This window comes from Monodon monoceros, unplaced genomic scaffold, assembly GCF_005190385.1.
Source record: "Monodon monoceros isolate NGI ecotype Baffin Bay Population unplaced genomic scaffold, NGI_Narwhal_1 Super_Scaffold_3, whole genome shotgun sequence".
NCBI classification, from domain to species: domain Eukaryota; kingdom Metazoa; phylum Chordata; class Mammalia; order Artiodactyla; family Monodontidae; genus Monodon; species Monodon monoceros.
Genome location: NW_021703780.1, coordinates 2,910,055 through 2,923,120, shown reverse-complemented (window position 1 = coordinate 2,923,120; position 13,066 = coordinate 2,910,055). Strand labels below are relative to the sequence as shown.

Here is a 13,066-nt window from a genome sequence, read left to right as displayed (position 1 = left end):
CTCTGCTCTGCGCTGTGCGATTCAAGCCCACGTGCCAGGGGGGGCACTTTTCTGGACTAAGACACAGCGACACCCGGGTCGCCCCACTGAAAGCCTCCGGTGAGCCGGGCCTTCGTTCCATCCACGCCCCAGGCGGCCCCGGGTACGCAGTCACCACCCTGGGAGCGGAAAGGACTCGGCGGCGCACCTGGCGCCCCGCGCGGCCCCGCCCCGCCCCTCCCGCGCGGCCCCGCCTCCTGGCCTTGGTATTTGGGGCCCCCGGGGCCGTTGTCACCTCCGCTGCCGCCCCGCCCGCTCCGGCCGCGCGCCCGGTGAGTGTCCGGGGCGCTCGGGCCGTGGCGTTGGGCCTGCGCGCGAGGCGGGGAGGCGGGCGGGCGGCCGGGTCGTGACCGCTAAGGACCGGAGGGGTGGATGGGGGCGCGGGTCCAGCTGGGGTTCCCTTTCGGATCCGGCGGAAGTGACGGCGTGGTGAGTGTGGCGGCCGCCGCCGCCCGGGACGCAGAGGACCCTCGGTCTCGCGCACGCTCGCATGGGGGCGGTGCCGAGCCTCCCCGGGGGCCACTCCGGGCCCCGCGCGCACAGGTGACCCCCCGCGGGCGGGGGCCGCAGGGCGCCGGGCGTTGGGAGCCCGGGCGTGGGTGGGGCTGGGGCCCGAGAGAAGCCCGGGTGGCTGCCCGGGCGGCCCGGCTGCCCAGCGGTCTTCCGCCCACCGGGTGGCCGGCGCTCAGGCGCTTTCGGGGGCCTCAGGCCTGCGAAGATAATCGTGAGGACCATTCCGGATCCTGGCACGTGTGTTGTTTGTTAAACTCGCTGCAGGCACGGTGTTGCAAGGTTCGGCATCTTCAGGGCTAAGAGGACCACCGGGGAGAGGTTTTAGCCATACCTGGGGTTGCGCGTGCTGGGTGAGGTCGGCTCTTCAGTTGCTTTCTTCCCGTTCCCCTCCCCCCCCCCATAAAGCTCAGTTTTGAGGGAGAGAGTATGGAAAATTAGTCCTCACATGCCGCCAGGAATACGCGGGTGCTGGGGGAAGCTGGGTCAGTGTTGGCACGGCCCCTCCCGGCCCAGCTGGTGTACCTTATGGCCGAGTGGGGAGGGGGAGTGTGAAAAGTAGCCTCTGGACTGAGGTCCTGTGGCTGCGTTGCCGAGGCTCAGAGATGTGCCCCGGCATCAGCAGGAAGGGCTGTGGTTCTCAGGGTTCTCGGTGTGTCCGGCTCTTCCCCACCACTCGTGAGTGCCTGCAGCCCCGGCTTTAGGCCACCCCAGAGAAGGGTCACAGTTTTAGTCATACTTGGTCATGTAAGCTGAGTATTTAAAAGCAATATATGAGGCCAGTTCCAATCCACGGCATTTTGTTACGGTTGAGCTTATTGTGGGTAACTCCAACCAGCAACCATAGAGTGAAAGAGTGAATGGAATCACCATTCTTTTCTGTTTATACAAAGAGTGGCCTACATTACACCAAGTGTTTGTCGTTAGACCCCAGGGAAGGCCACACACCTTACACTGCCAAGCTTGCTGGACCTGAGGTCAGGCCTGGACATCAGCAGAAAGAAAGGAACGTGTAGTTCTACCGCCATTTATTGAATACCCGTTTGTGCCGAGCATTAGTTTATCTAACCCTCACAGTAAACCTGTAAAGTAGAAGGAATCATCCCGTTTACGTATTAGACAACACACACACACACACACGCACACACGCACACTGCCCCAGAGACCAGGTGGGGACAAAGCAGGAGCCCAGGTCTCCATTAAACCAATATTTAATAGTAAATCCTCTCGGAAATTAAGACATCCTAATCCAAGAAGACAAGAAGCACAATTAAATAGTGACACCTTAAAAAATTATTAAGACTTGATCAGTTGAATTAAACCAATTATGTACATTAACTGCCGAAGGTTACTGATGGTGCCACAGGGAAAAAATGGTGCCAAAGGTAGATTGGTTAGACTTGTTTTATACACACACACACACACGGCATTGTTCATTAATGAAACCTTAATGCTGGTTTTTATGCTCGTGATTAAACATATTTTAAAAGGCACATTGTTACTGAAGCTGTAAATAATTTTGAAATATGATGAATTTAGCAAGTGTGTGTGTGCATGTGTGTACATGAAGGACACTCTTGGCTGTCTTATCTACGGAAGCTAAAATGTAGGGGCTTGGAAAGCTGTTGATAGGTGTTGTGTTTGCTGTGTGATCCTGTGAAATGTGTATCATTGTTACCGGTATGTGCATTGAATGGAGAAGAGCTATCCCTCAATATAAAAACCCCACTAGATTGTCTATAATTTTCTTTGATATCTGGAGTGTCTTCGTGGTAAACTGTTTGAATTTGGTCCTATTTTTCTTTCTTTTTTAGGATTAAGACCTTTTCATCTTTTTATGATTAATTATTAAGGATTTATATATTATTGCAAAGTGATAATGAGAATCAGTTTACGATTATGTGGCAGGTTATTATCAAACAGACAAGAAGGATCTTAATAAATGGGACTCGGAGTTTGGACATTTATTTCACAATTAACAGAGGAACCGGGTAATGGGCGAAGAAACGGCTTTTAATGTTTTTCTCTTGCTCACAAAAATAGTTTGTGGATTTGTGGTTAGCATCTTCCTTTCATAAAACCCTGCTAAAACGACAATGCAGGAGCCTTGTGAAGCATGAAAAACACAAGGACAGAGAAGGGAGAGAGGAGACAAAGAGTGGACAAGAGAGGCCAGAGGTTTTGGAGGAGGGAAGTGACCAGGGGAGGGGCTGAGTGCCGAGGAGGGGAGACAGACCAGAAGGGGCGGACAGGCTCAACGTTGGGGCCCAAGCGCCAGCAAAGGCAGGGGTGGAGTGCAGGGCTGCAAATGGGGCCTGGGTAGAAAGCGTGTCCACAGACTGATGTGATCCCCACAGGCCATCTACTCTGCAGCGGACAGCCACCCTCCCTGCCTTACCCAGAGCCCAGTAGGAGATCAGGTCTCACCCCTGCAGGATCTGATGCGCAAACTCAGGGACCCCCAGGCATTGGACTGAGAGGAGGGGATTATGGATCCTGTAGAAACCCCCCAGCCCCTACCCTGCCTGCAGCCAGACCAGGGGGCTCCTCCATTTGCTGGTTGCTCAGTAAAAAAAAGCTACTGACCCCTTCATCGCACACATCCTGCCATGTGAGCAGTTTCCAACCTCGTTTTGTGTTTCCCTCTTAAATATGACTGACATCCCAGGATCGTCAAGCATTTGTGGAAAGCCTGTGTATGAAAGAGACCCAAATAATACAAACACCAGCACAATAGCAGAAGACCCCAGGAGAAGAGAGACGATACAGGGAGCAGAAGACAACATCACAGACTGTGATTGATGTTCTCCAGGGAACTGGGGGTGGGGGGTGGGTGGGGAGGCAGTAAAGAAGGAACAGCAGAGAACAAGGAGTCTTTAGGAATTAAAGATACGATGGCTGAGACTGGAAAAAATCAGTAGAAAGATTGCAAGAGAAAATCATGAGTATCTTCCAGAAAATGGAACAAAACGTCATTGTGATGGAAAATGCAAGAGAGGGGGGTAGGTGAGAGCAGAGCTCTCTACTGCACGCAGAGAGCAGAGAGCAGCCGTGCGATCCCAAGTGCCCGACAGATATCACCTGTGCCTGCCACTCGTGCAGGTATGAGGCCCAGAAAAAGAGAACAGTCGGTCTGCAGGGAACTGACAAGTGCCTTAAAAGTTCCCAGAGAGGGACTTCCCTGGCGGTCCAGCGGTTAAGACTCTGCGCTTCCAGTGCAGGGGGCCCAGGTTCAATCCCTGGTTGGGGAGCTAAGATCCCACATACCTCACGGTGTGGCCAAAAAATGGGGAAAAAAAAAGTTCAGTTCCCAGAGAGGAAGGGAAATTTTCTTGATTTGCTAGATTGAAAGGGCCCACCAAGTGCACGGCAAAATGAGTGAACAGGGCCCATCGATGGAGGCTGCCAAACCGTCAATCATATGGGATGGTAGAATAAAGACATTTTCAGACATGCGAGAAGTCAAAATGTGTGTATTCTGTCTTAGAAAGCTATTGGATGACTCGCTTCATCAAAGAAGGGAGTAAACCGTGAAGCAGGAAGACATTGGGCCCAAAGGAGTGTCTGGGGCTCAGCAGCGCTCAGGCTGAAGAGCAGTGAGTCCACAGTGGAACCATGGGGATGGCGTGGCTGGCAGACAGTGGGATCCACACATCGGTACAACCGAATAGGAGGCTGGGACCACTGCAGCCCGGGTGGGCGTCTCTGAGTTCAGCTGTGTTTGAGGAAAGTCGGGGGCGGGGTGGTGGAGGAAAAGTTGACGTGCTGTCTCCCCTTCACAGCGCGGTGTGTGAGGGGCTTGGAAGGAAGCATCTGCCCAGCTTCGCCGCAGCAGCACCAAGACTCATGCGCTCCTTGAGGAGTCAAGGGTTTGGTTTTGTGCTTTACAACTTTTCCATGAAGCCAAGAGAGGGCCTGAAACTTGGTGTCTTTGGACTGGGAAAAAAATTCAAAATGGACGTAAGACCTTGTTGTTGCTGTAAAGGGAGGGTGTTGGAGATCAACATCTCAAAATAAAGTAGATTAAAGAGAAGCCCACTAGCCCCCACTTGTGACGATTTGAGCACCAAGAAGAAAGCAGACATCGACTAATTGAAATACCTTGTTTGTAAAAGATCATGAGTCTGTTAATAAGCTCAGATGAGGCAAACAAGATGAGCTTTAAAAAGGCATAAGAGAGCTTCAGTCCTGTTTCAGTATTTTGGGGTGGCCTGCCCCAACCCCATCAGAACACAGATTATCTGGTATATCCCCTTCCTCATGGAGGGAGCAGAAATCAAGTAACTGTCCAAGGGTGCCAGAGCTGGGACTGTGAACCTGGTCTCCGTGCCTTTTCCTCTGAGTCTCCTGCTTTGTTTTTCCCAGTTCAGTGTTTAAGACCAAAGCTGCTTTCTGTTGAAGAACTATTGATCTTTCACCTCCAGTTCCCTTCACACAATACACAGAAGTACACTGATTTCTCCGCGGCCCCAGTAGATGCCGTGGGCTGGCCAGGCCAGTGCTTTCCTGGGGGCGGGGGGTGGCGGCGGCGATGAGGGCAGGTGTGCTTTTCGAGATCAGTGACAGAAAAGTCAGAGCCTGAAACAAATTTGCTGGACGTTACCAGAGACAGGGTGCTTTATTAATGGCGTCTCTTAGGTTGGCATTTCCATTTGAATCAACACTCCTTCAACATCTGAGGGAGAAATGCGTGCAGATGGCAATATAGAGTCTTGGATGGGTGGGGAGGGGGCTCGTGGGACATCTCCTTGGCCAGGTGACCTTGCAGCAGACCTAACACACACAGGGCCCTACAACCCTGTCCTTCCTCAGTTCATGGAGGGCCATGGGGCTGCAGCGTCTCCTGGTAGACTGGCCGTCTTGGTGGCCCTGTCCCCAGGCCAGAGGATGACCTGTGCGGTGTGTGTGTGTTGGGGGGGGAGGGCCTGAGTCGTGACGTCTGACTGCATCAGGGATGCTGGAGGCTGTGCTTCTTGCGTGAGTCCCCAAGTGCCCTCGTCCAGAGCCGGGCAAGGAGGGCCTGGGCCTGGGGGGCAGCAAGGGCCTGGGGACAGGGCCTTTGATTTGGGCTTTGGCACAAGCTGAGGCCTCATAGAAGGAGAACTGGACGTCAGAGGTGTTTGTTTTTAAGCCTTTCGTGCCTCTTTGTATGTGATTTGATCTGTCTTTTACCTTAAGGCTTCAGGTTATCCTAAATGGAGGCCTTGTTCCCGAATTACAGAAACATTCAACCATCTTTTCTTGTGTAACTGTGTCGTTGGATTTATCATTTTGAATGACTTTTAAATTATGAAATAATACATATAGGCCCTTAAACACACCAGACAATACAGAAATGAAAGCAAAGGCGAATAGCTCCTTCCCCGATTCCGCCCCCAGCAAGTACCCAGGATGTGGGCCCTCCCGCTCCCTCGCTGTGTTATCGGCATCACTGCTCAGCTGTGTTCACTAAATGTTAGAAACCCACAAAATAATGCTGAGGCCCCACAAAAGAAATCGAGTTTTGTGCCTGTACCTATTTGCTCGCTGAACCAAAGTGTCAGTGGTAACTTTTAACAGCAGAGTGAGACACGGCCGACGTGTAGCCTAAATTTACGTGACGCTGATTTTAAATCCATCGTTTCAGACTCGCCACCATGGATGCTCTGTCGGAAGCAAACGGCACCTTTGCCTTGACCCTTTTGAAACATCTGGGTGAAGACAACTCGCAAAATGTGTTTATCTCACCCATAAGCATCTCCTCTGCCCTGGCCATGGTCCTCATGGGGGCACAGGGAAACACCGCGGCCCAGATGTCCCAGGTACGTACCTGAAACCAGTTCCTGGCGATGGTAAATGCTGTTACTTTCTCAGTTGAGTTGGTCCTCCATGTTTCAAATCCCAAAGGCCTTGCTCTTGATACATAACTCCCTCTGTGCTGCCCCGTCCCCTGGGCCTCCCACACCATGTCTCTTTGGCAGGTGGCCGGGCCTTCCTGACAGCTCAGTACCTGACTTCCAGGAGGACACACTTGAATGAGCAAGTGCTCATCCAGCCTCTGCTCTGATGCGCTGGCCAAGGCTCGGCTGGCGAGGCCAGTCCTGCAGTGAAGCCCAGACCAGCCCGAGGCAGGCTGCGCGGGGCATGAAGGTCCAGCTCCTGGGGCCACCGATGGCAGCCATAGTGTGTCCTCTGGCCCCGCCAAGCATTCACAGCCCGCCCAAGGCCCAGGGTCTCATCCCTTCTTGGGGCCGGGCTTGGGCTCCAAGTCCAGGAGGAACAGGGCTGTTGAGGCTCCTGGGTGCAGAGCTCTGTGAACTAAAGGCCGCCCCACTCCTGGCACACGCTGGAGAGACAGGGAGGGATCACGCTGTACCGTGGGGAGGTGTCAGCGCGCTCAGGCTGACGAGGCCCAGACTGAGTGACCTAAGCAGGAGCAGTTACCTTCCTCACAGCTCTGGAGGCTGGGTGTCTGGGATCCAGGCTGCTTCTGAACCGTGTGGGCCTCTAACAGCAGCTTAAATTCTGCTTCCCTGAGCAGGGGCACGGGCACAAGCTCGTGAGGCAGGGCTCCGTTGGGCTGGGGGACAATGTCCTGTAGCCCTTTGTCTGGCTGAGAGGCTCTCGGGACCCTGCCTCAATCTCCAAGGTTTAACCAAGTGTCCTGATCCTGCCCCTGAGGCCTGTGCGTTGCGTTTGACCTTTGCCCTGAGGCCGTCACTTACTTTCAGAATCATTTACCGGCTGGAGAGGCTGGGAGGGAGAAACATTCTCTCTTTCCACCCAGCAAGTCCTGGGTTGCAAATATTTCCTTTCAATTCTGCTTGACAATGAAATAGCTCCCTCTTCAGCTCATCTTTCTCTTCCCTCACGCTTTCCCAGGCGGCCACCGATGCCGCATTCTTCCCGGGCATCTCCTTACGATTCCCCGGGGAGAGGGCCAGCCTTCCCGCCGCTGCAGGTGACAGTGGTTTCCGCATTGTCCTTCCAGCCTCGGCCAGCTGCTGGGTCCAAAGCCAGCGCCCACGTTCTAGCTTTGTGTTACAGGAGAACCATGCCTGGACGGCTGCCTGGACCTTCTATGCCTGCAAAAGAAACAGCCCCGCAGCTGAGTGGCTGGGAATGACGATGGTAGCTTTTCGGCCTCTGGCCTGGCCCCATGGTGCCCGCTGGGCTCACTCGTGATCTAGGAAGGGCCTTGGTGCTGGCTGTTGGCTGGGGCCTCTGTCCTCCCACAAGGAGCTCTCCCCGAGCAGTGGCAGCTCCCCAGGGCTGTCCGCGATGCCCCCAATGGGTAGCGGGGACTTTCCTAGACCATGAGGGCTGGGGGACGAGACAGCGAATGTGGAGCTGCCAGGCCGTTTTCGGCCCAGGCCTGGAACAGTCACCTCTGCTGTGTTCTGCTGGTCAGAGCACGTCCCAGGGCCAGCCCAGACCCGAGGACGCGGCGTGTGTGTGCGGAGACGGGAGGCCTGGCGGGCAGCCTTGTCTGCAGACAGACCACAGGAGTGGGCGCACAGAACTGAGCTTGCAAAGGGGCATTTCTGCTCCTGCCGTCACTGCTCGGACTCCCTGCGGGAGGGAGGCCGGGTGGCTTCCAGGAAACATTGTGTCTTTAACTGGGTGAATCTCGTTTTAAGCTGCAGTGAGGATCAGTGTGGTCCTTAGGCTGACTTTAGTGTTGTATCCATTTCCTGTAGTCAGGGCACACGGAAGTTGTGTATTTTTATCTGTTTTTGATTTCAGGCACTTTCTCTAAGCAGAAGCAGCGGCAGAGGTGGAGACGTCCACCAGGATTTCCAGAACCTCCTCACCGAAGTTAACAGGACCGGCACACAGTACTTGCTCAGAACCGCCAACAGGCTCTTTGGAGAGAAGACTTATGATTTCCTCCCAGTAAGTCATACTCGCTGCTTTTACTAAGAAGGTAGAGACCAAGGCGGCGGGGAGGTGGCTGGGGGGACCTTGTGGTGCAGCAGAGGGCCTGTGGGCTGAGACGCACACGGGTGGGGTGACGCAGGACCCCACGCACTGCCGTCCGCGATGGCAGCCACTGGACACGCAGCTACTTATGTCCCAGTGTCGTTAACTCAATGCAGGTGAAGTGAAGTATTCAGTCCCCCAGTGGCACCAGCTGCGGTTCAAGTGCCCATAGCCGCAGGTGGCACCCCTCTGAACGGTGTGGATTTAGCACCTCACCACGAGCGCTGAGGAAGTGGTGGCATGGGGTGCAGGTTTCCCATGTTACTGTGGGGCAACGGGCCCTGGTTCACGGCCAGCGGTTTCGAAACACCGAGGGAGCAGTGGCCCTCATCGTGGTAGGAGCCCACTGGGCACGGCCGTGGCCCTGCAGTTGCCGCATCTCAGTGCCAGCGTTCTGACCTCGCTGGTGCGGCGTCCATGGCATGCATTTGACATCCAGACCATGACTTTTCTTAGCTTGTATTTATTATTGAATGTAGCTGAAGACTGAGAAAGGATTTAAGGTTAATTCCTCGCATTCATTTGTACATTCCATATGTAAACCACAAAATTATCAACGTTCTCATTTGGTGTGGTGAGGAAGTAAGCTCTTGGCGTTGATTGTTTTTGTAGCCACGCGATTATGTTGCTCTGTGTCTCCTAGTCTTTCAAAGATGCCTGCCGCAAATTCTACCAAGCGGAGATGGAAGAGCTGGATTTTATCAGCGCTGCGGAGGAATCCAGGAAACACATAAACACCTGGGTGGTCCAAAGGACAGAAGGTGAAGATACGTTGTTATTTCTGCTTTCCTGCTATTTTCTAATTAATTTTATTGGAGTATAGTTGATTTACAGCGTGGTGGTAGTTTCAGGTGTACAGCAAAGCGAATCAGTTATACCTATACATAGATCCACTCTTTTTTAGATTCTTTTCCCATATAGGTCATTACAGAGTATTCAGTCGAGTTCCCTGTGCTGTACAGGAGATGTTTTCATGGTATTTTAATTAATCTTATTGTCAGTTCCTTCACAAGAACATCAAATGTAAACAGGAATGATTTTTTTTTCTCTGAATAACTGTAAACTTTAAAAATCTACTTTTGAAATACAATCAGTGTATAATTATTTTCTCTAGCTTTTTCCCTCTCCTCATCAATGTTTGGTGCACCTCTTCCAGAACAATCTTTTTTTTTTTTTGCGGTACGCGGGCCTCTCACTGTTGTGGCCCCTCCTGCTGCGGAGCACAGGCTCCGGATGCGCAGGCTCAGAGGCCATGGCTCACGGGCCCAGCCGCTCCGCGGCATGTGGGATCCTCCCAGACCGGGGCACGAACTCGTGTCCCCTGCATGGCAGGCGGACTCGCAACCACTGCGCCACCAGGGAAGCCCCAGAACAATCTTCACTTTAATTTTGTTGTTGTCGTTGTTAATGTTAATATAATCTTTATTTTCACAAATAGTGTAAAGAAAAATTTGGTTGCAGGTCTCAAGCTGCCTGCCTGTCCATCACCGCTTATGCTCTGCGGGTGACTGAGCGTCATTGCAGGACACTTGGTTAAGTCCTCAGCCACCTGCGGCTCTTAATTTAAATGTTCTCCACACAAGCTACAGCCTCTCACCTTCAGGACAATCGCCTGAAGCGTAGGCATCCAACATTCCTTTCTCTCCCACTGTGAATTATCCTGCACATATTACTTTGTTCATTTTTATGTTTTATTCAACCGGTGGTGTTTTTCTGACCAGAGCTTTAAAAGTTTTTGTCGCTGCCTTTGTTTTAGGGGCCAGTCTCCCTGTACGTGGTTGTTTGGGGGACAGCGAGCCCCTTGGTCTGTGCACTTGACCCCTCAAGAAGACGGCCCAGTGAATGTCGTCCCGATGCCTCTGTCAGGAAGCCCTTTAGCTAACTGGTTCTTTAATTCTTCTTTTCAGGAAAAATTATAGACCTGCTGTCTCCAGGTTCAGTGGACTCCGTGACTTCTCTGGTTCTCGTGAACGCCATCTACTTCAAAGGAAACTGGGAGAATCAGTTTAACAAACAGCACACCAAGGAAAGGCCGTTCAAAGTCAGCAAGGTGAATACGGGTATTTCGCAATAACAGAGGAGGTTCTTGGAAACAGTCCCTGTGTTCACATTGGTTTATAGAACGTGCGAGAAGGCTGACCTCAAGTAACTGGTGCTTCGTGTGGCCTTAGGCAGCCCAGCATCCGGTCTCCCAGCAAACCTGGGGCCTTCTTCTCGCCCTGCCCCCCCCCCACTGTGTCATCAAACGTGGTCCATGCTGCCGCTGGGCATTCTGTCTGTATCACACATCCCACGGTGTAGCTCTCAGGCTGAGGGTCCTTCCTGGCGTCCCAGAACTTTTGAGATCAAGTTCAAACTCCAGACTATGGCACATGAAGCTCTTTGTGGCCCTGGATCCTACCCATGTCTCTGTCTTCATTCTGTCAGTACCTGTATATCCCCCTTTCCTCTCCAGCGGCGTCTGGAAGCCTCCCTAGCAGTGCCCCCAGCCCGGTTTCTGTACCCCTCCTCTGAGCTCTCACAGAGAGCTATGGCACCGATCTCCCGGGACTCCTCTAGCCCCTGTGCAAATGCAGGACCAGGGAGGTCACTTGGGAGTTGTCACGATGACCGGGGCTGGGCTGACAGCAGTGGGGGTGGGAAGGACAAGCTTTGTGTCTTAAAGGTGGAGCCACGGCTTCCCTGGTGGCGCAGTGGTTGAGAGTCCGCCTGCCAGTGCAGGGGGCACAGGTTCATGCCCCGGTCTGGGAAGATCCCACATGCCACGGAGCGGCTGGGCCCGTGGGCCGTGGCCGCTGAGCCTGCGCGCCCAGAGCCTGTGCTCCGCGGCGGGAGGGGCTGCATCGGTGAGAGGCCCGCGTACCGCAAAAAAAAAAAAAAAAAAAATGTGGAGCCAGCGTGGCTTGTAATGAGTCAGATGTGAGGTGTGAAGGACGGGGGTCAAGGACACTCCAGGGTTTTTGACCCTGGGATGAATGGCGTTGCCATCAGCCGAGATGGGGAAAATTATAGATGGAGCAGCCGTGGAGGGGAACACGAGGAACCAGCATGAGAGGTGACACTGGAGGTTTCTGTTATGTCCAGATGCACGTGTTGAGCAGGCAGTAAAATTTATGCCTCTGGAGTATGGGGGGAGGTCCCGGCCAGGAATATAAATGTGGGAATTCTGTTTAAAGTCACGGGACTGAGATCACTGGCAGAAAAGCAGCACGAGGCCTGAGCCCTGGGTGCCCCAGGGTTTGGAGGCGGAAGCAGTGAAGGTGATCTGGCAAAAGGGAGGGGACTGGTGTGGTGTCTGGAAGCCAACAAAGTGTTCCTGGGGCCCAGAGTGGCCGGCTCTGCTGACTCGTCCAGTGTCTTGTTTCAACTTCTTGTTTATCCATTCCTTTACAGAATGTGGAGAAGCCTGTGCAAATGATGTTTAAGAAATCCACCTTTAAGATGACCTACATCGGAGAGATATTCACGAAGATTCTCGTGCTTCCCTACGTCGGCAGCGAGCTCAATATGATCATCATGCTTCCCGATGAAAACACCGATTTGAAAACGGTAACTAAGCGGTAATCGCGTCGTGGGGGGAAGGGGGTCCCGTCTGAATCCCCGCCCGGCAGGCTCCCCGCCTCCCAGCAGGAACCCTTTCTGCAGCCGGCACAGCTCCCCTGGCCGCTCCCTCGAACCCACGGTGCGGTGCGTGCGGGCCACGGCAGACGGTCCCACTGGGCAGCGTTGCTCTGGACCCGAAGCCCTTCTACTCACCTCTTCTAGGTGGAAAAGGAACTCACTTATGAGAAATTCATCGAGTGGACGAGGCCGGACCTGCTGGACGAGGAGGAGGTGGAGGTGTCCCTGCCCAGGTTTAAGCTGCGGGAGAGCTACGACCTGGAGGGCGTGCTCCGCGCCCTGGGCATCACCGACGCCTTCGAGAGCGCCAGGGCCGACTTCTCTGCGATGTCGGCCCGTAGCAACCTGTGCCTGTCCCGGGTCGTGCACAAGGCCTTTGTGGAGGTCGACGAGCAGGGCACGGAGGCGGCCGCCGCCACCGCCGCAGTCCTGATGCTGCGCTGCGCCAGGATCACCCCCAGGTTCTGTGCCGACCACCCTTTCCTCTTCTTTATCCAGCACAGCAAGACCCGTGGGCTTCTGTTCTGCGGCCGGCTCAGCTGTCCGTGAGGAGGCGGCGGCCGCGGGCAGCCCCGCTGGGTCCTGCCGGCCCGCTTCTCCGGTACTCCGTGACGCACCTGCGACCCAAAGTGGCCTTGGCGACAGTCCAGAAATAAAGGGGCTGATCGAGAACCCCTGTGTCTGTGTGTTCGCATGTCCCGTGCCCCCTAGGACCTGCATTGCCATTCGGGGGTAGGGCGGTCATGCCCAGCAAGTGCCCCTGCTCTGAGGGGCGCCCCTCGCCCTCCGCGTCCAGGCCCTCAGGGAGAGCAGGTGCTTCCTCCCTCCTCTGCTCAGGGGCCCCTGTGTGCGAGAGAACAGAGGGAAGCAGAGGCTACGGCAGCCACGGGGAGCAGGCTGCAGAGACCCTCAGCGGAGTTCTGTTCCAAAACGT

General features: G+C 54.2%; 1 protein-coding gene across 5 annotated transcripts; it reads left to right on the top strand.

The window, feature by feature from the left end:
• The first annotated feature begins 291 nt into the window (after nucleotides 1–291).
• On the top strand, nucleotides 292–12,808 carry LOC114908095 (serpin B6-like). Of its 5 annotated transcripts, none has more exons than XM_029244387.1 (7): nucleotides 292–311; nucleotides 6,176–6,350; nucleotides 8,275–8,424; nucleotides 9,155–9,272; nucleotides 10,419–10,561; nucleotides 11,905–12,060; nucleotides 12,277–12,808. In XM_029244387.1, the coding sequence occupies exons 2-7, from the start codon at nucleotides 6,186–6,188 to the stop codon at nucleotides 12,679–12,681; spliced, it is 1,137 nt and encodes a 378-aa protein (XP_029100220.1). In that variant the 5' UTR covers nucleotides 292–311; nucleotides 6,176–6,185; the 3' UTR covers nucleotides 12,682–12,808. The 5 variants fall into 5 exon arrangements, with proteins under 5 accessions (XP_029100220.1, XP_029100222.1, XP_029100219.1 ...); XM_029244389.1 differs by lacking the exon at nucleotides 292–311 and adding an exon at nucleotides 442–468; XM_029244386.1 differs by lacking the exon at nucleotides 292–311 and adding an exon at nucleotides 475–582.
• Nucleotides 12,809–13,066: the final 258 nt, after the last annotated feature.